Below are 24,809 nucleotides of genomic sequence, written 5' to 3' on the forward strand. Positions count from 1 at the left end.
GAAAGCCATGAATTCAATACTATTACTTCCTAACCGAGTAGTTGAGCAGTTTTGAGTCAAAAAGCGCTTTTGAAAATCTTAAATTTTCCCTGCAGCACAATATCCTGCACAATCCATTCCATAAAATAATTTTTAATTGGAAATAAGACAAGTTAGAAATACATACTCTCTATTACTCCATTTTACATCAGATTTGTGTTTTATACCAAGTTAGAGCATAACCCTACTTTTTTCTTACTACTGTAAGTTTTTTTTTAGTTTTTCTAAGTTTTCTTTCCTATTCAACTTGAACACAAGTAGAAACTGTCCCATGAAGTAATATTAATCAAACTAACCCTTCTCATTTAAGGGAAGTGGGTAGTCCAAAGAATATATTTGCATAGCTTCCTAGAGAATGTGACTACAATAAATAAAAACTATTATTTTAGTTGATGTTAATTGTTTCTGCAATTCTACTACATTGTCTCTTTTTCTTCCCCAAGTTTCTGCTGAAATTTTGCGGAAAAATCTGGACCAGATGAACAAACAGATTTCAGATCTACAGCATGATGTTAACAATTTTCCCAGTAAAACAGAAGAGAAGGACAAATTTGTGGAGAAAATGACCATATCCTTCAAAAATGTGCACTGAGAAATGTTGAAAATAACCTATGAAAGAAAGAATCTTATTTATGATACTGAGGGATAAAACCACTGGTTTCAGAATGAGGAAAACACTGAGCAGACTGCTCAGCAGTGGGATGATTGCAAAGATCAGCTGTTAGAAAGACCAAATTATCTAAAGCTATCAGTACAGGTACTTGTTGATGCAAGTATTACCAAACATTGAATAACAAATTCTCATTCTTGTATAATTTTTTCTGGGAATCCCTAGTTTTCATTATAAAGCAAATTTTATATTTTAAGATTCTTAAAGTGGCATTTATATATAACTGTTTATTGACATACTTTCGTAGTATTAGAAAGATACACTGTACCAAAAGAGGAGTTGTTTAATTTTTCACAAGATAATGACAGTAATAGAGACCCTTAGCAAGTGACATATACCCTGTTTCCCCGAAAATACTTATCCTGAAAATAAGCCCTAGCATATTTTATGCATGCACCTAATATAAGCCCTACCCCTCAAATAAGTCCTACTTAAGAGCCTGCGCAGCCGACAACCTGCCCATTCTGTCTGGTTGCTTGCGGTGTTGTGTCCACAAGGCGAGCCAGGGTGTTAGTGGAGCTGCCCACACATCCTACACTGGCTTACCTTAGGGCACTCACAGCCAGGCTCTCTATGCCCTGACACCTGCCTCACATGTACAGCAGCAGCAACCATGTGCAGCAGGAGCCCATGTGGTCTCCAGCCCACGTCTGCTGGTTTGTGGAGGAGACTGAGTGGTGTGCCGCAAGGTGAGGCAGGTATCGGGGTGTGGATAGCCTGGCTGCAGGGGCCGTGAAGTAAGCTGGTGCAGAGCACGTGGCGTAGCTCACCCCGTGCCTTGAAGCAGTTGCACTGGCGTGCCATTAGGACTCCTCCCCTGTTGCAAACAAGCAGAAGTGGGCCTCCTGTATGTGGGGGGGGGGGGCGGGAAATAAGAACCCACCCACCCCCCAAAAAATAGGCCATAGTGCTTAGTTTGGAGCCGAAAAGAAAATTAAAACCCATTCTTCGGGGGAACATGGGTAGTTATTGATACGGTGTCTTGCTTTGAGTAGTCTCCCATTCAAACAGTTGAAAGCACAAAGTGTAAACTCCTTCCTGGTGTCTCTTTGGGTGATTTGCAGGCAATAGCAATAGCAATAGCAGTTAGACTTATATACCACTTCATAGGGCTTTCAGCCCTCTCTAAGCGGTTTACAGAGTCAGTATATTGCCCCCAACAACAATCCGGGTCCTCATTTTACCCACCTCGGAAGGATGGAAGGCTGAGTCAACCTTGAGCCGGTGAGATTTGAACAGCCAAACTTCAGAACTGCAGTCAGCTGAAGTAGCCTGCAGTGCTGCATTTAACCACTGCGCCACCTCGGCTGGAGTGGCAATAGAACCAAGTATGAATAAATAAAGCTTATTTGCCATAGTCTATACACCTGCATAACGTATTCTTCCAAAATATTCCATAGCTGAATTGACAGAAATCCTGACTCCTAGATATATCCATGTAGCATGAACATTTAGTTTATCATTCTATGGTTAATTGATACTAGGCAAAATGGTACAAATTATATCCTGAAACACCATAATTAAATCCTCACTTGAGATTTTGAGTAATTTTAACATGATAATATATAAATAACTTGATCTCTGGATACCATTTCTCTTTGATTGTTTACAAAAAAAATGTTTTTGGTTGTGGTCTTGGAGTGGCAAGCATCTTTCCCTCTAGGTTTAGGTATCTTAGTAATCATGGAACAAAATGATATTGTGATTAGAAACTACTCTTTTATAGAAGGTTAATATCTGTTTCTCATTTCAGCAGGGCATTGTTTTTTGACCATTCTCCCAACAGTGAAAGAGAATTTGCTCAATTTTTAATTTTGGAAGTAATTTCTTCTAAAGGAAAAAAACTGCCATGGTAACATTTTTTCAGTAAGCTAATATTGTCTTGCCTCTCATATGTGTCTTCCATCTAAGTCATTTTCACAAGAACAACTTCTGCAAAATTTGCTGAGAGATGTTTATTACATTTCTAAGATGCATCTTTAGAAAGCCCTAGAAAAGGTTGGAACATCTTTTATTGAGAACTTCTTGGCCAACCTCCTAGATAATTTTGCTATACTCCAATGTGAGTGATACATATAGATGAATGAAGTTGATGAATAACAATAGATTGCTTGCCTGTGATTGGTTTGCTTGTTTATTTTGAGTGGTTATTGGATTTTACACAATATGCCCATCTTTCTTTGCTGCAAGTACTGCAGATTGAAGTGGGGCTGGAATTCCTACTAAAAATTCAATTATTGAATGTTGTAGTATAATGGTTTGCAGAGGCACAGGCCTAGACATTAATACACAGATAATTATTTTTCTGAATGAATAAATGCTGAGAGAAGGATAACTAGATATAGATAACTTATAATAGAGAATTCTTCTAAGTTTCCGTTTCCCACCCCACCCCCAAGCATTTTTCAATTCAGGATGCCATTACTTCCTGATGCAAGTAGCAATTAAGGTGGTGGACCTCTTGAAAATGGTTTTAGAAAATGCTTTGGACAGCACAGCAGCATACCATCTTCATTTATATATTACATGCTTTGCCAGGGAGATTCAAAAAGGACTCCGGAAAAAAAAGCCATTAAAACCAATAGAGAGGATTCTCTTTATTGTAATCTTGAACATATGAATTAATGGTGTTATTATCACCAGGTGTATAGGGGATCATGCCTTTAGAAATGAACTCCTTTTGATGTTCAAGAGAATCCAATGAGCTGGAGAGCGTGCAGGTAGCCCTCATATTTGATGCTATTCCAACAGATGATTATTGATAAGTTAAGGCAGCAAGTACCCGGATGATCTTGTGCAATGAAATGTTTGTTTATTCATGTTTGAATAATTTTACTTTACTCTTTAAAATTATGAATTAATTCATATAAATTATGGATTAATAACCTGCAGTATATTTAAAATAGTTTTAATAATAAATTAACACTTTATTGATACAATCATTTCAATAAATTAAAATTTTAAAATAGCTATGATTGCTTAAAGACCCTTGAGGTAAAGCATCTGTAGCTGAGTCCTCCCTTTGTGCCCTCTGAAGAGTTGCAGTCAGAGAAGTAAATTATTTGCACTCAATGCTGGTCTTTCCAGTGGCTAGAAGTCAATGGAATATAACAATCAGGTAAATCACAATGGCCTAATCAGAATTTATTTTGCAAAAAAGAGCTTTGTTACATTAGTACTGTGTTTGATTTCTCATAGTTAATTATATGATGTTATTTTGTCAAACTGATTTTTGCACAAAAGTATGGAATAAGAATCTGAAACTAAAAATACAAAAAGCCAAACTCTGAGCAACTTCAAAGCAATCTACTTATTCTCAGAAAGTATGTTTACAATTTGTTAGAAGTCTTTAACTCTAGTCTTACAGCTTTGTTAAGGAAGCCCAAGTACAGTATGAGAAGCTACGAATGATGCATGCAAATATGGAAAACCTTTATAAGGAATTAGGACAATACTTCCTCTTTGACCCCAATAAGATATCTATTGAGGAGTTCTTCACAAATCTGCGCAATTTCAAAACTATGTTTGTGGTGAGCAACCATCTGTTTTAATTACAATGTGTAATTTCATATTACATATTTAATTATAATATCTGCCACTATTTATTTGAACTGTGCTTTTTACATCAAACAAACCAACAGGTAAAATACTTTGAAAGAAATTCAAATTGTATGTCATAAGAAGGTGGCTATTTTCTGTTGCATATTTTGCTCCTATTGTGTTTTTATATGTTCTTGGATTTTTGATCTTTTACACATGAATTATATGTTTGCTTGCTTGCTTGTTTAATTATTACATTTTTATATCATCATATCTCCCAAGGATTCATAGGATTATAATTGTTAACATTACGTATAATTCTTAAGTTGGTTGATATTGATAGGCATAGTGGTTCGGTGTGCTTGCTGGACTGCTAGAGACAAAATTTTGAAAAATAGGTCAGTAATTCTGCAGACAACAAATATTTGTAAATGTGTTCCAAGTTCCATAAAAGTATGTCAATATCCATTATAAGTTCAAACACTCACATTTCTTTAAAAGCTGTGTTGCAAAAGAATGTTAGCCAGAGGAGAAGTATAGTTTAGAGAGGTATAGTATAGAGATGAGGGTAGGAATGTATTTAAACAGTGATATTTGTAGTGAAATTAATCTTCCTATTTTTACTGGAATAAAATAAAAATAAATTTAGGTAAATGTGCTAAGGTATATCGTCCAGCATTTGGTTCTCAGGGATACATTACCTGTATATTTTGTGATTCCATTATTTTTTATGGATAAAAATAGTAAATAAATCTATCATTCATAAACCCATCACTTTTTACTTACTTTGTTTTGCCATATAGCCAGCATTGCATTATTTTATTTTGCTAAATGAAAAATATGATCTGCATATAATAACAACACAGCAAATTCATTGTTATAATTCTCCATTTGTGTATCTTATCACCTTCATCTTATTTTTAGCAAGCTGTGAAGGAGAATCAGAAAAGGCGTGAGATGGAGGAAAAGATGCGCAGAGCTAAACTAGCAAAAGAAAAAGCAGAGAAAGAACGTCAAGAAAAGCAAAAGAAGAGAGAACAATTGATTGATATGAATGCAGGTACTGTACCATGAATATTGTGGCTTGTATAAATTCCTTATCTCAGTCGAAAACTGAGAGGGGAAGAAGAGACTTCTCTTACTTGGTAATATCATAAGGGTACTACTTGATTGTGACTCAGGGTCCATCCAGTCTTCACTATGTGCCAAATAAAGTCTGTAGGGATTCCCATCTGGTCTACAGGGATTTCCTATCTGGTCTACAAGTTCTTTTGAAGATCTCTTAGTTCTTGTCCACTTGCCTTTTGCTCCCTGTCCAAATTCTTTCCAGCAAAAAAGGATCATTTCTGATCAGCAGCTATAGTACTTGACCGTGAGAACTACTGACTGTGCTTAATAGATTTAAAATAGATTGCATTGGCCTCATTAGAGGACATTTACTTTAGGGATCATCTGTCTCCATAGTATTTGCCTGGCCAACTTGATCTTGCAAGGTTGACATGCTCTTGGTTCCTCCAGTTAGATAATGTTGTCTATTAGGAAGTGTGCTCTCTCTCTCTGCATTAATGCCTGCCCTCTGCAATGAGGTTTTCCCCCCTCCCATATCTAGATTTTGCTATTGTTCATAAAACCCATGAAGAGCTGGATCTACATCCACGTCTTTGGTGAGAGATAATGAGACTCTTTGCTTTTTTCCATTTGGTCTGAATCAATTTCTTTGATTCTTGTGAGCTGCTCCAAATTGCTTGGAATCAGGCAGTATTCAAGTTTAATACATTGTTATTAAAGGTTCTCCTTGATTAATAGCCATAACTCAGCCTGCAATTTGGTTGTACATTATAAAGGTTGTAAAGTAGGTCACCACATGACTATGCCCAATTTTATTATCTTTTTTTTTGTGGTGGTGGTGGTTAAGCAGATGCTGCATTTGTTAAATGAACCTACTGTTTGTCTTTGGGTGTTTTTTGCCAGAAACTGGAAATAAACGATTTCTGTCAAAAATGTCAAAAATCACAGTCACATGACTGTGAGATGCTGCAAACAGCCAAAATAAGGACCAGTTGCTGAGCACCCAAAATACAATCACATGACCTTAGGGGAAGGAAGGACAGCAGAACATCAAATCTGGGTTATAAGTCCCTTTTTGGAATCTCATTTCAAATGATAAATTTCAAACAGTTCATCATAAGTTTACTGGTATTTTTAAAGTCTGCTTTTGATGGGAAATATTAATTAAAGAAAAAGGATGCATGAATATGGTATATGTAAATATTATAGACAAAATTGTGAATTATATGGCTTTAGAGCCCAAAATAAATCCTGTAAAATTTTAGACAGACTGCTCCAGAAAGCGCTCAAAATGGATATAGAGTCCATAGCAGTTTCTACGTTCTTTGTCAACTAGCACTATTCAGAGGTGTAGTAATTCCAACATATACATACATATATATACATATATACATATATACATATATACATATATACATATATACATATATACATATATACATATATACATATATACATCATATATACATATATACATATATACATACATACATACATACATACATACATACATACATACATACATACATACATACATACATATATATATATATATATATATATATATATATATATATATTCGTCCATCTCTCAAACTGACAGCCATACATCTGTATATTTTTATCTCACTTTCAAATTCTATAATATCTCAGCGGTATGTAATGTTTAAAGATGCTTCCAGATGGACAAATATTTTTAATTAAAATATTTTTGTGATAAGCTATACTTATAAGCAGACATTCACTAATTCATGTTTGAAAATCCAAAAAGATGCAAGTTTGAAAGATGGAAAATGCATAGCAAAACCTCCTCTTGAAGCATACTTAATACATACTATATATTATACTGTTCTATTTCTATATAATTCTGTACATGCTATATAAGAGAAATTTAAGGCAGAAATTAGTATTAGTATAGGAATAAGCTATGTGAATGCAGCTTTTTGGTACATGATTACCATGTTCATATGCAGCAAAAGTTTTTATCTGTGAAATATAGTTAATTCTTGTATTTAATTTATTATTATGAAATTGCCCCTGTTATTTTTTAGAGTATGACTGTTAGTATGGTGTATAAGTACACTGTATAGTATAAATGCAAGCACATTGTACAATGTTTATCTAATTGATAAAAAACAGATGAATCAGATTTTTCAGGGGCTTATTTTCATATTTCAATGAACATTCCCTTGCTCTTATTTTTGGAAGTCATTAATGAAGGCTATGTTCTGTGGATCCAATGGCTTATATTAACATTTCCGGTTGATATTTTTAATAACAATCCTTGACTTTATAACCACAATTGAGGTGCAAATTTTAGTTGTATGTTGACATGGCTGCTTCCCTCAATGACTGCAATTCTGTCACTCCGAGGTTGTGATCATGCAGGTCATTAAGTGGAGAACTGGGTGCCTCGGGGTGGGCCAGTGCCATTAGCAATCTCAACCAATTGCCATATCAGCCCTGATGCCACTTTTGACATTCACAAATGTCGCATCACACCATTCACCCAGCATTCTTGGGGATCTGCTGCACACTTCTTATCTTCAGGCATTTCTTTCCTGCTGTCGATGGGTTCTTGCAGCCCACAAAAGGCAGCTGCTGGTTCCACACAGGCCTTGTTTCCCAGAGTCTGTTTGTGTGGAGATTCCAAATTCTTTGGAGTTCTTTTTTGGAAGCTCCAGCTTCCTAAGTTGTGCAAGGCTTCTGAAAACTCCAGAAATCACAACTTTGGAAGGCTTTGGAGACTCCATGAGAGTTCACACAAAATTTCTGAAAGCTTCCTAAAGCTCCAGAAGCCCAACACAACTTCGGAAGGCTTCAACTTGTGCCTTTTGAAAGCTCTATGTAAACTCCAAAACCTTCTGAAGTTGTGTGAAAGTTCAGAAAGCTCTGAAACCCTGGCAGAACCTCAGAGGTTCTGGAACCCTGGCATGACTTTGAAAGGCTTCAGAGGCTCCACAAAAGTTTGCATGCAACCCAGGCTTCCCAAATCATGTGAGGCTTCCAAAGTCTGTTGAAGTTGCACTGGGATTCTAAAGTTTTCAGAGCCTCCAAAGCCTTCCAAAGTCGTGATTTCTGGAGTTTTCAGAAGCTGCATGCAAACGTTGTGGAATTTCTAAAGGCTTCAGAAGCACAAACTGTTTCTGGGAAAGAAGGTATAGTATGAGGAGGAGCTGCCTCTAATGAGTTGCACAAGGTGGCATCTGTGGATGGCAGTATCAGCACTAAGAGTGAAGCAGAGTTGTGGCAATGGGAGTTGGCTGAGACTGCAGAAGGCCCCAAACCTGATGCTGCTGTTGAACACTGGTCTGCAGAGCAGACTAGATGGTGGGAAGATAGGCAAGATAGGAGAGCACACACACCCGAACAGTCATAAGAGTGTGCAGGCTCACAAGTGCCCAAATTTTGATAATGTGACCATTGGGTGCTTCAATGGTTGTTAGGCAGTGGCTGCAATTCCTTTGGTTCAGCATTGTCTTAATTTCAAAGTCGCTGAATGAATTATCATAAGTCAAGGACTACCTATACTCGACTGCACCACATATTAGTGCAGATTTTGGGGATTCTGGTTTTCAGGTTAAATGGTCCTTTTCAAAAGGCAAATCTTCTGGATTAGAAGGCCTGACTAGAGTACAGGTAATCCCTGAGGTACGAGTGTTCTAGAGAGCCTTCACTTTCTTGGCCTTTGGTGTATAAGCAGACAATAGAGGCCTAAACTACTGCAAAATCATGCTAGATCAGTAGTGCAAGAACTCAAGCTTTTGCTCTTGCGTGATCTCACAGTACTTTAGGCCTCCGTTCTCTGCAAACAGAGGCCTGGATGAGAGCTGCAGCAAAAGGCTTTGCAAATGGCGGGAAGGCTTGAAACATCAAAACTTCCCCTCCGTTTGCAACGCCTTTTGCCATCTTTCCAAAAAGTCTGTGCTGCCAAGAACGGAGCCCTCGGAGGGAGCGTGCGTTGCTCTGGAGCTCTGTTTTTGCCATGAAAGACCTTTTCTCAAAGCCTCTGCTGAAGAGAAGCTCCATTTTCAAGCACCCCATTTCTATGCAGACAAAGTTTGCAGTTTCCATCAGGGCAATAGGTGTTTGAGCAACCCTAGGGCAACTCTTGGAAATGGAGCAATGGACTCCGTTTCTAACCCTCCCTTGGACACTCAAATACTTGTTGCCCTGATGGAGACTGCAAACGTATATCTGCACGGAAAGTGGGCACTTTTTCTCTGCTTTCAATGCCCTATTTCCATACAGACAAAAGTTTCCAGTCTCTGTCAGGGCGGCAAGTATTTGAGAAGACTTGGGGTGTGTATGTTGGAAACGGAGAGAATTGTTTGAAAATTGAATTTTTGCTCAACACACACCCTTGGGCAATTCAAACACTTTTCACTCAGCGAAACATTGGAAACTTCTGGAATGCATGGTCTTGCGCGAGTTCAGGCACCCATCTGCTTTTTCAGCAAATGGATGCCTGACGTCCCGTGGGATCAGGGCACTCAGAAGGTTCCGGTCTCCGTGGGAAAAGTGGTTGCACACTAATGAGGGGCTTGGAGCAATGCGAGTTCACTGCCCCAAAGCCTCATTTCATGCAAACATTTTTCCACACGGAGCCTGGAAGCCTTTGCAGGAGACTCACTGAGACTGCCCGCCACTCCAGAAGTGGCAGGCTGGGTCGGTGATCAGAGAATCCAAGCAGGGCACACTTGTCCTGTTATATCTGCTCTCACCTGGAGCAGGCAAAGAAACAGAAACGCTGGAGAGGAGACAGATCTTCACAAGGAAAGTAATCTGGTGCAGCAGATTGGAGTGGGGAGAAGCAATTGTGGGGAGCATGAGGTATTTCATGGGTTCGGGAGACCTTGTGTGGTCAGATGCAGGTGCCTGTTCCACATCACTAGGCCCCTCCATGCCCTTCCCCATTCTGAGATACCACATGTGCATTTAATGAACTGCATTTGATTATTGAATGCATGAGTGAAAGGAGAGAGTGATCACTTTCAAGGTACGAGATTCACTCCCACAAATCCTCGGGTTGTAAATGGAATGGGCAGGCTCCATTATATTAGTAACTCAAGGACTATCTGTATTCTATTTTATGTTAGTTTTTGTACAAAATGATAATCTTTTTGCTGCCGAATACATTCCCTTATTTAGATTTAATGGACTTTGGGTTGATAAAAATCTGCCAATTTTGCTGCAAAAATCTGACAAGTGGAAAGAAAAGTGTGTTCTCTTTTTACTGTTACTCATTATTAACATCTAAAGCTGCTTTTTCCTTGTACTCCCATCTTTTGAAACAATCCTGCCTTTTCTCTCCTTCCCCCTACTTGTCTCCTCCTCTGCCCTAATAATTAATTCTGCATACATAGGCAATCCCTCTCAAGATCTTTCATCAAGCATCTGATGAAGTAGCCTAGAAGCACAAAAAGCTTGTGATGATACTAGTGTTTCTACTAGATATTAGTGTTTCAGATGCCATATATTCTTGGTGGTTGTTGTTTTAAAAAATAGTTTTTATTAAGCATCTTTACCTTTAAAAACAGAAAAAAACAAAAAACAAGACCAACATATGGTGTTGTTTTTTTTTACTGCAACAAAAAATCTGGCTATCCCTTTCTTGGAACACACTGACTCAATTACCATCCCTCTTTATTTCCTGACTCCCTCAATTTCCTGCCAGTTCTGTCTCCTTTTGAGTTGCTTGAAGTTGTGCTAAATGACATTCCATTTGGTTTTCTTCACATTCTTTTCCCCTTCCCCCACAACCTTGTCTTGAGTTACTGTGGTGAAACATTTCAATGTTGAATATTTCTGCAAAGTATCTGCACTTGACAGAGAGAAAGAGAGACTCCATAAGTTTCATGGAACCATTCACATTCTAGAATAATTATTTCTCACTGCTTGTAGTGACATCTTTATTTCTCTGGGGAAGAGCTCTTCCTCTGCTTCTGCTCCTCCCTTCTTTTACCTTTAGGGATAGAGCTTTAAAATCCTTTCCCTGTGTTATAATAACAATTTTCTGTGGGTTTGTTTACTCTTATTTTCTATAAGGACCAAATTCATTCTTTAATGTCTCTTTTATCAGAAAACATTCCTGTCTGAAAATCTGCACATTTCTTAGCACTACTACTCTTTGCTTTTCATAATGCAGATTAGATAATCAAACTGGAAGAGCAAGAATGAAAAATATGGGAATATTTAAATTTTGCCTTTGATAACTGACTTTTCCTCAAATGTGTCAGCAAGCAGATGGAATGCCTATTTAGCTGCCTCTGTCACTTGTTTTTTTTTCATCATCATGTGGCTCTTTTTGATTGCCAGATGGCTCCAAACTCCTTTGTATCCATTTCTTTCAGGAGATGCCTAAGCTGTATTCCCTGAACAATATATTTCTAAAGGCAATGTCAACTTGAGATAAGATTGGGGGATGTGAATGTACACAAATACATTGACAACTTGTCACCTTATCACTTTTATTAAAAAGACTAATTGAAATTACAAACTAGAAGTTTGATCCATCATTCCTTGTACAATTACATCATTTATGTGATGTTCCACATGAGGCTGCATCAGCAAAAATACTAAGTGTGTGTATGCACACACGTAAATCTAAGGCTAAACCTAGCTTTCAAAATATCTACCCTACATACACTTCCCCCTTTGCTTAAATAATGGGAAATGAGCAGCTGCATTGTATATGCCTTTTAATTCCAGTGCTGTAAAACTGTACTTCATAATCAGTGTTGGAACCATCTGTAATTGAGGCCTGTCTCTTTTCACTAACCATGCCATAGACTTTCTGATGAAATTGGAAAAACAGAGGTTTCTGTGGCAATTTCTCTGCATTTTTGTTTTCTGTTCTTGAAGGCATTAATGAAGGCCAGCAGGTGGCAGTACAAACAATGGATTCAGTCTACCTAAAACTGGAACAGATGTTCTAATGTGATTTTATAGGTTTATGTTTTGTCAGGAGCTGTTGCTATGGAAACCAGATTTTGCAAGCTCCTCATGAAGTTGCAATTAACACATTCAGTACCAGGTTGATGAGAGTTGGGGGAGGCAAACATTCAAATGGAATAGAAAATATTGTAGTCATCGGGGACTTTTCCTTTAAACATATACTTGTAGAGTCTGTGTTAAAGAGCTTGTATAATTTTATTTTCAAATTTTTTAAAAACACATACCAATAGTTCTTATCACATTTACTTCTCTGCCTTCTAGGACAGTGCTGGCTTTCTTGCTCCTGTTGAAAGAGATGCCAACTTTTGATTTAAATCCATTTGTTCTTTTTCTTATGCCTGTGTTCAAGTAAATACTTGGTAGTATGGTATGGTTGTCTCCAAAGAGTCTCAGCTTCTTGTCAAACAGAAGGCAGCATTGGCAAAACGTAGTGTTCATCACAGGAGCAATGTAGGTGCTCTTCCTCTTCCTTGTTTTTGAGACGAGAAATATGCTTGTTGCTAAGGAAACAACATTAACTGGCCTGTTTCAGCCAGTCTGCTTAATACTCTGACTGTTGTATAGAGTGAAAAGTAGATCAGTGGAAAATGCATAGCTCTAAACCCCTCAGGGTACTAATGATTTCAAGGCATCAGAGTAATATCATGGTTCTACTATTAAAGCAGAAAGTCTGTGACATATAAAGGAAGAGGTAAAATGTTATAAGGAATTTCTCTTTGTTTTATATCCAAATTGGCAATTATGTGTTTATAAAACAGCTACGTTGATTGAAGGAAAAATGCTTCAGAAACTTCCAGGAAGAATTTTTTTTTAAATCATCTTTAAATGCTCAATTGTACAATCTCATTTTATAAAAGGTTTCTCCCAATTTAAGACAAAGGAAGATATCTTGAGAAGCACTTTTGTGTAGTGTTGTCTTCACATAGTATATTTTTACACATGACCAGCTCTTCTTTGTTTTTATCAAGAAATATTTTAATGACAATTTTATTCTCTTTTCTATAGTACACATTCCAAAATGCCCATAATTTTGAGTCTATAATGCTACTTCTTAGATGGAGGCGCCAATGAAAATTAACAAGAAATCTCTTATTTTGTGTTCTTGCAGAAGGAGATGAGACAGGAGTTATGGACAGCCTACTAGAAGCCTTACAGTCAGGTGCAGCCTTCCGTAGAAAAAGAGGAGCACGCCAAGGTATGGTTTTGCTTAAATGTCTTCAAAGCAAGTGTGAAATAATAATTTTTCTTGGCACAATTGCAAAGTAACTCTAGGTTTTGCGGTGTGGAGGACACAATTGAATAGAAAAAAAATTATACTTGCCTTTTGAAGATAACAAAGTTTTGATGTCTCTACCATGTAGTTCATACATATAATATATAATATAATGTAGAATATAGTTATTGGATCAATTCGTCAAATATTGTTTATCCATAAAATTCAGTATCAATCATTGGATCAAAATAGCGGGCGTAGAGGTAAAATTAAGGAAGCCCATGTGTCAACAATCTGACTAGCGAACGCAAGAAAAATACATTTAAGAACATTTAAATCCCAAAAGCAAAACACCATTTTGGCACTGAAGAATCAAAACCAACTCTGGTTTTTACTGTGCAATGCACAGGTTGGTCACATTGTCCAATTATAAATTGTACGTTTGTTTTGAGAACAATTCACTTCTGTGTCGGATACCTGCATCAGTGTCCTTGGTGAGATATTGGCTCTCATGGTCTGTCTCTGGAGTGTCTGCATTCTTTCACCCTTCCCTCCCCCCATTTCTTTGGCAAGTTGAAGAGCGATGAGACCTAAACATTTCAAAAGCAGTTCAACCTTGACATGCCAACCCCCTGGGAAAAAGAGGAGACCTGGAAAGATAGCAAAATTGAATTGAATTGAATTGAATTGATTTTATTTGTAGGCCGCCCTTTTCCCTGAGGGGACTCAGGGCGGCTCACAGAAACCAGGGAGGGGGAAATACAGCACTAAGACGACTACACATAATAAAATAATAAGCAACATGCATACAACATTCGGGCGGGGTAATGGTCCTTATCCCCAGGCCTGACGGGCGAGCCAGTTCTTCAAGGCTATGCGGAAGGCCTGGACGGTGGAGAGGGTACGAATCTCTACGGGGAGCTCGTTCCAAAGGGTCGGGGCCGCTGCTGAGAAGGCCCTCCTCCTTGTAGTTGCCAGCCGACACTGGCTGGCCGATGGAGTACGGAGGAGGCCTAACCTATGAGATCTTATAGGTCGTAGGGAGGTAATTGGCAGAAGGCGGTCTCTCAAGTATCCAGATCCACTGCCATGTAGGGCTTTATGGGTGATCAGTAGCACCTTGAAGCGCATCCGGAGATCGACAGGTAGCCAGCGCAGCTCGCGGAGGATAGGTGTAATGCGGGTGAATCGGGGTGCACCCGCGATCACTCGCGCGGCTGCGTTCTGCACTAGCTGAAGTCGCCGGACGCACCTCAAGGGCAGCCCCATGTAGAGCACGTTGCAGTATTCCAGCCTAGAAATCACGAGGGCCCGAGTGACTGTTGTGAGGGCCTCCCGGTTCAGGTAGGGTCGCAACTGGCGCACCAGGCGTACCTGGGCGAATGCCCCCCTGGTCACAGCCGCTATATGATGGTCGAATGACAGCTGTGGATCCAGGAGGACTCCCAAGTTGCGAACCCTCTCTGAGGGGTGTAAAATTTGACCCCCCAGCCTGAGTGTTGGATTAATGGCCAAATTTTTGGGAGGGAAACACAACAGCCACTCGGTCTTTTCTGGGTTGAGCACAAGCTTGTTAATCCTCATCCAGTCCATGACGGCTTCAAGTCCCCGGTCCATCACGTCAACCGCTTCATTGATTTGGCACGGGGCGGACAGATACAATTGAGTATCGTCCGCGTATTGATGGTATCTAATCCCGTGCCTACGGATGATCTCTCCCAGCGGTTTCATGTAAATGTTAAATAGTAGGGGGGATAAGACCGAACCCTGCGGCACCCCATATTTCAGGGGCCTTGGGGACGATCTCTGCCCTCCCACTAACACCGACTGCGACCTGTCCGAGAGGTAGGAGGAGAACCACCGTAACACGGTGCCTCCCACTCCCACCTCCCGCAGTCTTCGCAGAAGGATACCATGGTCGATGGTATCGAAAGCCGCTGAGAGGTCAAGGAGGACCAGGATGGAGGGATGTCCTTCATCTCTGGCTCTCCAAAGATCATCCATCAATGCGACCAAGGCGGTTTCAGTGCTGTAACCGGGTCTGAAGCCTGACTGGAAGGGGTCTAGGTAGTCTGCTTCCTCCAAGGACCGTTGGAGCTGGAAGGCCACCACCTTCTCAACAACCTTCCCCAGAAAGGGGAGGTTGGAGACCGGGCGGTAGTTGTTAAGGACAGCTGGATCTAGGGATGGCTTCTTCAGAAGGGGTCTCACCACCGCCGCTTTTAGTGTGGCGGGGAAGTTCCCCTCCCGAAGAGAGGCGGTTACAACCGCCTGGATCCAGCCTCGTGTCACCTCACTGCAGTTAGAAACCAGCCATGAGGGACACGGATCCAGAGCACAGGTGGAGGAACTCACAGCTCTCATGGCCTTGTCCACATCCCCGGGGGTAACCTCCTGAAACTCAACCCAGAGCTGTTGAACTTGATCCCCCTGAGTCTCGGCTGGAACTGCGGGTGTGGAGTCCAAGTCCGTCCGAAACCGAGCAATTTTGTCCGCTAAGAATTGGGCATATTCTTCAGCTCTGCCCTGCAAGGGTTCCCCCGCCTCCCTTTTGTTCAATAGGGAGCGGGTTATCCTAAACAGGGCGGCTGGACGGGACTCAGCGGATGCGACCAGGGAGGCTATGTGCGATCTTTTGGCTGCCCTAAGTGCCCTAGTATATTCCCTGGTGCAGGTGGTTACCATTGCTCGGTTCGCTGCGGACTTATCGGACCTCCAACGGTGCTCTAGGCATCTCCTCCGGCGCTTCATCTCCCGGAGCTCCTCGGTGAACCAAGGAGGTCTCCGGGATCCGCCGCCTCGGAGGGGCCGCAGTGGCGCAATCCGGTCGAGGGCCTCTGACGCTGCCGAATGCCACGCAGCAGCCAGAGTCTCTACCGGACTGTGGGCGAAAGTATCAGGAATAACCCCAAGCTCTGTCTGGAACCTTACTGGCTCCATAAGACGCCTGGGGCGGAACCATCTGGTCGGTTCCTCCTCCCTACAGTGGGGGTTTGGCCTCCGGAAGTCGAGCCTCAGTAGGCAATGGTCTGACCACGACAGGGGTATGATGTCACTCCCCCTCAGACCAAGATCACACATCCACTGCTCCGAGAGAAATACGAGGTCAAGCATGTGTCCCGCTGAATGGGTTGGGCCTCGGATTACTTGAGTCAAGCCCATGGCTGTCATGGAAGCCATGAACTCCTGCGCCCCATCAGAGTTTTCACCGAGCGACGGCAAATTAAAGTCCCCCAGGACCATCAACCTAGGGAACTCAATCGCCAGCTCGGCTACCGACTCGAGGAGCGAGGGGAGGGCCGCTGCAACGCTGTTGGGAGGCAGGTACGTTAGCAGCAAACCCACTTGACCCTTGAGGTCCAACTTTAACAGCAAAGACTCACACCCGACAATCTCCGGAGCAGGGACCCTACGAGGAACTAACGACTCCCGGATAACCGCGGCCACACCCCCACCCCTTCCCTGGGCTCTCGGCTGATGCAGCACCTGAAATCCTTCTGGGCACAGCTCTACAAGGGGGACTCCTCCCTCTGGGCCCAGCCAGGTCTCAGTAATACATGCCAGGTCTGCCCTCTCGTCTAAAATTAAGTCCCGGACGAGAGGTGCTTTATGTACAACAGACCTGGCATTTAGCGACAACAGCCTGAGACCAGGGTCCTGATTACTTGCGCCATCTGGTCTTGGAGTGGGACTCCTAGGGCCGGAAGGAGGGATCTCTGTGACGTAGCGAACCCTCCTTCCCCGGTAATGGCCAGCCCTAAAGTCCCCGCCGTATCTGCCCCTCCCTGTTACGACCGCAATACCCCGACCCTCTCCCGTGTCTCTGGTCCCCTCAACCACCCCCGTGGCCCCCGCAACTCCCGGCAGGTCCTCCGAATCACACATACTCATACACTCCCGCAAGCAGTCCCCACGTAAGATTAAAACACAGAAAATTTACAACAATATGAATATAAAAAGTGGGACATTCATTCATCTCATGCAAATCTCATGCATATCCCATACAAAGAAAGAAGAAAAAGATGAAAGAAAAGCAAGAAATTACAAGAATTGCGCAGTTGTTTAATGCGCAAACATAGATTAATATCATTATTCATGTTCCTTGAGCCTTCACTCCCCTGGTTTTCGTGGGTGCTTAGTATGGAATCTTCTCACTAACCTATCAGTGTTAATGTCCTGTTCTTTCACTCGTTCTGCTTTTGACATCAGGTACCCTTTCTGTCAACCCTGAAGCTGACCTGACTGTGTTACTTGGAATCTTGTGCAATTTCCCCTAATAGTACCTCAAATCTAGAATTTATTAATTTCATAGTGTATCTCCCCCTCACTAAAATGTGGTGGTTCCCTTCCAACTGGTCTTAAGTTAGACTCTTTAATCGGCTTCAACAAGCTGCAGTGGAACACTGGGTGGACTTTACCTTGTATTTTAGGCAATTTTAATTCTACTGTGACCGGATTGATGATGCACACAATCGGGAAAAGACCTATATATTTAGGACCCAGTTTTTTACAGGGTTGCCTTAATTTCAAATACTTCATGGATAAATATACTTTGTCCCTGATCTTAAACTCCCTCTGGGGGGTCCTCTTCCAATCTGCTTCTTTTGCAACTCTCCCGCCTTCACTAAAGCTTTCTGCACCTTTCCTCAAGCATTTCTTATGGTTTTCATCCAGTCTGTTAGCATTACTGAGGAGGGAGACTCCCTTAGGAATTCTGGCATGGGCACAAACTCCATTCCTGTAGCCAGTTTGAATGGAGTAAGGCCAGTGCTGCTATGAACTGAGTTATTATAGGCTATCTCTGCAAATGGTAAAAGTCCCACCTAGTTCATTTGCTGATAGTTCACATAGCAACTTAACTATTGTTTGACTATTGCATTGGTCGGTTCCACCACTCCGTTAGTACTCAAATGGGACTCTGAACTAAGCCTCTGGGAGGAACCTATCAACTTTAAAAACTCACACCAGAATGTTGCAGTGAACTGTACCCCTCCTCCCGGTCTGAAATGATGCATTTTGGAAATCCATGTAGTTGGTAGATGCATTGTAGGAACAGTTTGGCTAGCTTCTGGGCTGATGGAAGCTTGGGGCATGCGATGAAGTAGGCTTTTTTGAAAACAAGTTGACTACAGTCCAAATCACCATGCTTCCCTTGCTCTCCAGCAATTCCACAATAAAATTCATAGTGATCTCTTCCCATGGTTGGCTAGGATCAGCCCCCTGCTGCAGCAGCCCAGGGGTCTTTCTTTGCATTTAGTTCATAGATGCACAAACTGGGCAACTCATCATATAGTTCTCTGTGTCCTTCTTCATTTTGGGCCACCTGAACTGTCTCCTGACCAGGTGAAGAGTCTTTACAAAGCCAAAGTGGCCAGCTGATTTAGCATGGCTTTGGTGTAAGATCTGGGTTCTCAGACTGGCCAAGATGTAGTTTGTCTCCCTTCTAACCCAGGTCTTCCTCATTGTCATCTCATCCCAATGGGCTTGGAACCACTCATCCTTCTGTAGGGCTTCTCTCAGTTCATTGGCCAACCCCTTGTCAGGCACCTGAGGAGTGCTCAGTGGCTGCCACCTGTCAGAGGTTTTGACTGCCAGCTGCTTGGCAGGGATGATAGAGTTAAATTTCCTCCTGGGTGCTTTTATACTGGGGCATCTGAGAGAATGTGTCTGCCAGAAGGTTTTTTCCTCCAGGCAAGTACTTAAGTGTGTAATTGATTAAAATATTGAGCCCATCATACTTGTTTCAGATAAAGCTTCCTTGGTATCATCAGGGACTCTAGATTCTTGTAGTCTGTCCATACTTCAAATAGGATATTACTGCCGTCTAGGAACTACCTCCAGGTCAGTAGTGCCCATCAGACCACTTAAGCCTCCTTCTCCCACACTGCCCAGCACCTCTCAGTGTCCATGAATTTACAGGATGGGTAGGCACGTGGCTGCAGTATTCTTTTGAAGTAGGACAGCCCTCATCACTATATTGCTGGCATTTGCGTATATGACAAACTGTTCATCTGGGTTCGGGTGTTTAAGGACTGGCTCTGCCACCGACAGATGCTTGAGCTTCTCAAAAGCCGCTTGGCATTCAATGATCCAGTTCAGCAACTGACGGAGCTTGGGCTTAAGATTGGTTGGGCAGAATGATTTGGGCAAATGATGAAATAAATTGTCTATAGAAGTTGGCAAAGCCCAAGAAACTTTGCAGCTGTTTTCTGGTTTGGGGGGATTCCCACTCCAGTGTGGCCTTCACTTTCCCAGGGTTCATTTCTTCTTGCTCATTTGTCACCGGTAACCCAAATAGTCCAGGCTAGTTTTATGGAAGTCACATTTTGATAGTTTGGCATAAGGTTTAGCGTCTAGGACTTCTTTTAATACCTCACACACTAACTTCCATCTTTTCAAAGTAGATGACTTCCGGTTGTACTTCCGGTGCCTTCATAAGCCTGATCCGCAAGCTCTGCGGTCAACTCCAACCTCTCCCTGTTAGAGGGTCCAAATTTGGACCATAGCAACCCTGAGGGGGTGGTGAAATAAAGGGGGACCACCTGGCAGGTAGTGGAAAGCCGCATCTCTCCTTCCTGACTTGGAAAGCCTCCACATCTGAAGATGAACAGCAGCAGCCAAAATGGCTGTCATGAAGCCGGGGACAGCCTGAATACCCAAGACAGTGCTGGAGTAGAGAAAGTGAATGGAGTGTGATCTGAGTGAGAAAATATTTTTTTTATTGGAAGTTGACCCCAGAAATCTAAGGGGGAAGCATATTTAAAGCTATTTGTTGAAGCTGCGAATGAGCACATAGGAAATATACTGGAGAATTGAAGAAGGGAAAAATTAGTTTTTAAAATAATAAATAGAAACTTGGTTCCTCAAAGCTAAAAGACATATTGAGAGCATTTTAAAACACTGGAATTACAGTTCCAAATGTATCTTTACAAACATTGCTCAATTATTAGATTTATAATTTTAAAATAATTAAAATTGGAACTGCCAACAATATCGCAGAGAGGCTGAAGCAGACAGAAGTGAGAGCACCATCTGCTGATGAAAAAGGAAATATGCAAGCTTGGAAATAACTATTCAAAGAGACTGGAAATATCTGTGGAACGCAGACCTACTCTAAGACCACTAGAGATTTGATTATTAACTAAGGACTTCAGTTAAGAGCCACTGAACATCATTGAATATAATTGAACATATAAAGTAATTTGAAGAGGCGTAGATAACCTCCTGGTGTGTTTAAATTATTTGGACTGACTATTTAAATGGAGACATTTAAAATTGTGTCTTGGAAGTTTGGCTTTTTGAATTAATGAACTCTGAACAGTGGGCTAAAAAAGAGATTGACTAAGCACAGATGCAACACAAGACAGAAGTGAGGAGAACTTAAACAGAATGGAGCTTTTTCAAAGCATTGAGAAAATATTTGATCGTATAGACCAAAAATTGGGTAATTTAATACAAAGAATACAGACAATGATCAGAATGGAGCCACCAGAAGAAACAGAAAATAAGATTAAAGGTTTGGATGAGGGTAAGAGATGATGGATAAGGGAAAATAGAGTAAAAGAATATTTTTATTAATATATTTCAATAATGTGTATTAATAGCAGAGCTATACAGGTTGGATTATTATTTTACCAATGTGATAGCTATCAGGATAATATTTTAATATGAAACGATATGAAGAATTGGGAAAATATGATGATGCAACATAGTGCCCAATGTTCTTTAACCTACTGGGCTAGATGCTGCTGATGCTGGTGCTGCTGATGACACAAATGCATTCCCCCACCCCTTTAATTTACTTAAGTTTAAAGTAATTGTCAATTTGGACAGCCCTAGAGGATTTAAGTAACTTAAATGAGGTAATTAATACTAACCCAGATATTATACCACAAATTCCACAATCCTCTACCAACTTCCCTCTTTTAAAAAGTATTTTCAATAATCAAAATACCACAAAAAACTCTTTTATTTTTCCCTTCTTCTTGTTCTTAATCTCCAAACAATTTCACAGTTTCTGTTATTGTAATCCAAAAAAAGTTGTTTGTTAGTCCCAGATTTCTTCAAAAAATATTATCTTTTTCTTATGGATCCTTTTTGTTGAGAAGTACAGGGGCTGAATGAAACCTTTTACCAGGTTCTTGTCCACAAAGTTCCTCAAGTCCTAAATTTTCCTGGAGGTCATTACGTGCATCTTGGGGTTAGGCAGTTTCATCTCAATTGCACAGTCCATAGGTCAATGGGGAGAGAGCATGTCGGACTCCTCATTGAACACTTTTGCCAGGTCCCTATACTCTCTTGGGATGTGTGGCTTCCCCGACCCAGGGTCTGCTAAAGCATTCGCTGGCTCAGCCCTCTCTTCTCTGATTTGTGCTTGATCCATCTCACTCGTCTTTTCTACTAGCTCTAATTTTTTTCAGCACCACCTTTTAAGTGCCACTGATTGCTTCCCCAATTCACCATGGGGTTCCATTTTTTCAACCACGATAGTCCTAGTGTCACCTCTTCTACCATTTTTGGGAACACTATGAATCAGATAGTCTTTTTGTGGTTTTGTGGTTTTGTGCTCTCATGCTCACACTGGGCATCAGGCACATGGCGCCCCCCCTCCCCATTATTGAGCCATCATCTTGCTCAAACTTCATAGGCTGTCTCAGCTTCCTTACTCTTAGTCCTAACTTCTCTACCCATCTGCAAGCTGATGAAAGCAGAGGGTGCAATCCGAGTCTATCATGGCAGTAAAAACTCCCTGGGCTTCTGAGTGGAGCACCACGATCTCCACTTGGGCAGTGAAAGGGGCAATGAATCCACTTACCATCAGTTCATCCTCCCCCTTGCTGTTGCTTTCATAGAAGACAAGGCTGGGCGTGACAGAGGTCAGAGTTCCCTCCCCTTTGCTGGATTGGGGAGAGACCTCCACAAACTGATGCACCACCCGTGTTTTCTCCTTTGCCTTTTTCGGCATCTCCTTGGTCTTTGGAGAGCTTGGGACTCTCTGGGCTGCTGCCAGTTGTGGCACTGAGCAAGTCACGGACCGATGGCCCTTCCTCCCACATCAGAAACAGACTCTTGCTAGGCACTATATGTTCTCCCTCAAGGTCAAGGAGGGGATTCCCGGGGTTTTCCATCCCAGCAAGCATCTCTCTTGGTTCCTCCTGGGTTGGTTCTTGAATCCGACATGCCACATGAACTCCACTAGATCCAGCTCTGCTGTAATCACCAGTTGATACCATGAGTGAAGCTCGTCTGGGATTCCTTGGGGCAGGCAGTTTTGGTACAGTTCCCAATTCAGCCCATCTCAGAACTGGTAATCACTCTGGCCCAGCTCATCTTCCCCACCAGACCTCATAATTCTCTGATTTATTTGGCCACTGGTCTGACTCCCTGCCTGATGATTCAGATCTCTGCTTCACCCCAATGTGTCTGAAAGGGGTTCTTGAATCTGACCCAAAGCTCCTCCACGAAGGCATCAACATTCTTCAACTCTGCAGCTCCCTCATTGTGGAAGAACTCCACCCAGTCCACAGTCTCCCCCTCCAGCTCATAGTGATGGCATTTGTGCATGTGACGTCATCTGGATAGTCAGTCCATGTAGGTCCACACTTGGTTTAGGAAGTAGCCTAATTTCTCTGACCTCCTGTTGAATGTCACTGTCAAGGGAGGGGCTTTCAGTTGGCCCGGACCAGGATGTAACCTGGTGACACTCCGACTGCCTGTGGAATTGATTGTGCCTGCAGTCCCGTGGCACCCTTAGGCACTTGCTGACTCTAAACCGCTTAGAGAGGGCTGAAAGCCCTATGAAGCGGTATATAAGTCTAACTGCTATTGCTATTGCTACTTGGCAATTTTCTCAAAGTTGCCTGGGGAGGGATGGTTGTCACTTGGGGACTCTTAGTTCTCCAAGTTGCCAGTCACTTCAGCACAGGCTGGGATCAGGATGGTGAGAGGCCCACTGAGTTTTGGGCTTGGCTGGTTCTAGGTCCTAAAGCTAGTGTTGCTTGGTAAGTTGACTCTGGGATGGAAGTTGCTCTGCACACTTCCATCCCAACGAACCTCTCTCTCAGTTGTTCCATCGAAGGGTTGCAGCATGCCGTCAGGTACTTCCAGGCCACCAGTTCCTCCAATCCACAGCTCTCTTGGCTTTCAATTTCAATCCCCAAGTCACAACCACCCCTGGTGGAATCAGGGAATTCCACTTCGTCGGCCTTTCCCACTTTACCCCACCACGGTTCCTTCAGTTAGAGGAGGAGCCTCCCAGTTACAGCTCCTCCCTCTCGTGGTCGTTTTCACCGCTCATATTTTGGATCAAGTCAAGACCATTTGTGCTCCAGAGTCCCCACCGGTGCTTCTTTTGAAGGGGCTATCCTAGCCTTTGATGCAATCTCCACTTTCTACTCCGCACTAGACATTGTCCTTTTTTTCTCTCCTCACAGCATTCATGGACTGGTTGGTCACATTATCCAATTATCTGTTTGTTTTGAGAACTGTTCACTTCTTTATCGGATACCTGTATGGCCATCCTGGAAACTGTAAGGGGCCGGCTAGTGTCACTTTAGCCTGGCCCACACCATCCCGGCATGCATGCGCGCACACAGGCCCAGTTCTCCATCACCGCATGCAGAGCAACTAAAGTAGTCTATGGGACTATGGTAAAAAAAATAGTTCAGACCTTCCAACCTCACAAGATATATTTTTTTTCGTGAGAAGTTGGAAGGTCTGAATTATTTTTTTAGTCCCACATACTACTTTAGTTGTTTTGCATGTGGTGGCGAAAGAAGCTGGAAAGATTAGTGAAGGGATGTGGCTGCCCTGGGTAGCGGTGTGTGTGTGTGAGGGTTTGGCCTGGCTGCTGGCCCTGGCCCTGCAGTGCTTCCTCGCTCAGTTGAATGCTTTGTTTAATCTTCAAACAGTAAGGCTGGCACACAAAAGCAAGGAGTGCACCAGGGCTATGGACAGCACTGGTTCCTGCACCCAGCCGATTTCTATTCCATGGCCAGCCTTACTGTTCATTAGCTCCCTTGTTAATACATCCCTGGCCTGATTGTACAAGATCCTATTTCCTTTCCTGTAGGCCTTCTCTTTGGCATGACAAAGCTGCTTGAATTTAGCTGTAAACCAAGGCTTTTTATATAAACACAAGCTCTTTGTAGGCACACATGTCCTCACAAAAGCTAGTATCAGTAAATTCATCCAACTCTGCTGAAGCAGCTACAAAACCACTCCACTCTGCAATCATAGCAAGCCAGTATCCCTCACCTTGTTTCTTCAGTCCAACACTTCACTGTTCTTACCGCAGGCTTTGCAATTTTAAATTTCTGACTGT

At 42.0% G+C, this 24,809-nt stretch overlaps 1 protein-coding gene across 1 annotated transcript in view; it reads left to right on the forward strand.

Annotated features, from left to right (window-relative positions):
• Nucleotides 1–24,809, forward strand: part of DIAPH1 (diaphanous related formin 1) — a 130,354-nt gene that overhangs the window by 102,502 nt on the left and 3,043 nt on the right. Inside the window, exons 23-26 of the mRNA XM_087721842.1 lie at nucleotides 483–606; nucleotides 4,074–4,239; nucleotides 5,174–5,309; nucleotides 13,382–13,468. Of these exons, the coding sequence (XP_087577968.1) occupies nucleotides 483–606; nucleotides 4,074–4,239; nucleotides 5,174–5,309; nucleotides 13,382–13,468 (513 nt within the window). The remainder of the gene's footprint in view (nucleotides 1–482; nucleotides 607–4,073; nucleotides 4,240–5,173; nucleotides 5,310–13,381; nucleotides 13,469–24,809) is intronic.

Source organism: Thamnophis sirtalis, unplaced genomic scaffold, assembly GCF_051295495.1.
Source record: "Thamnophis sirtalis isolate CommonGarterSnake01/CBP01778 unplaced genomic scaffold, rThaSir2_p1.2 scaffold_8, whole genome shotgun sequence".
Classification (NCBI taxonomy): Eukaryota; Metazoa; Chordata; class Lepidosauria; order Squamata; family Natricidae; genus Thamnophis; species Thamnophis sirtalis.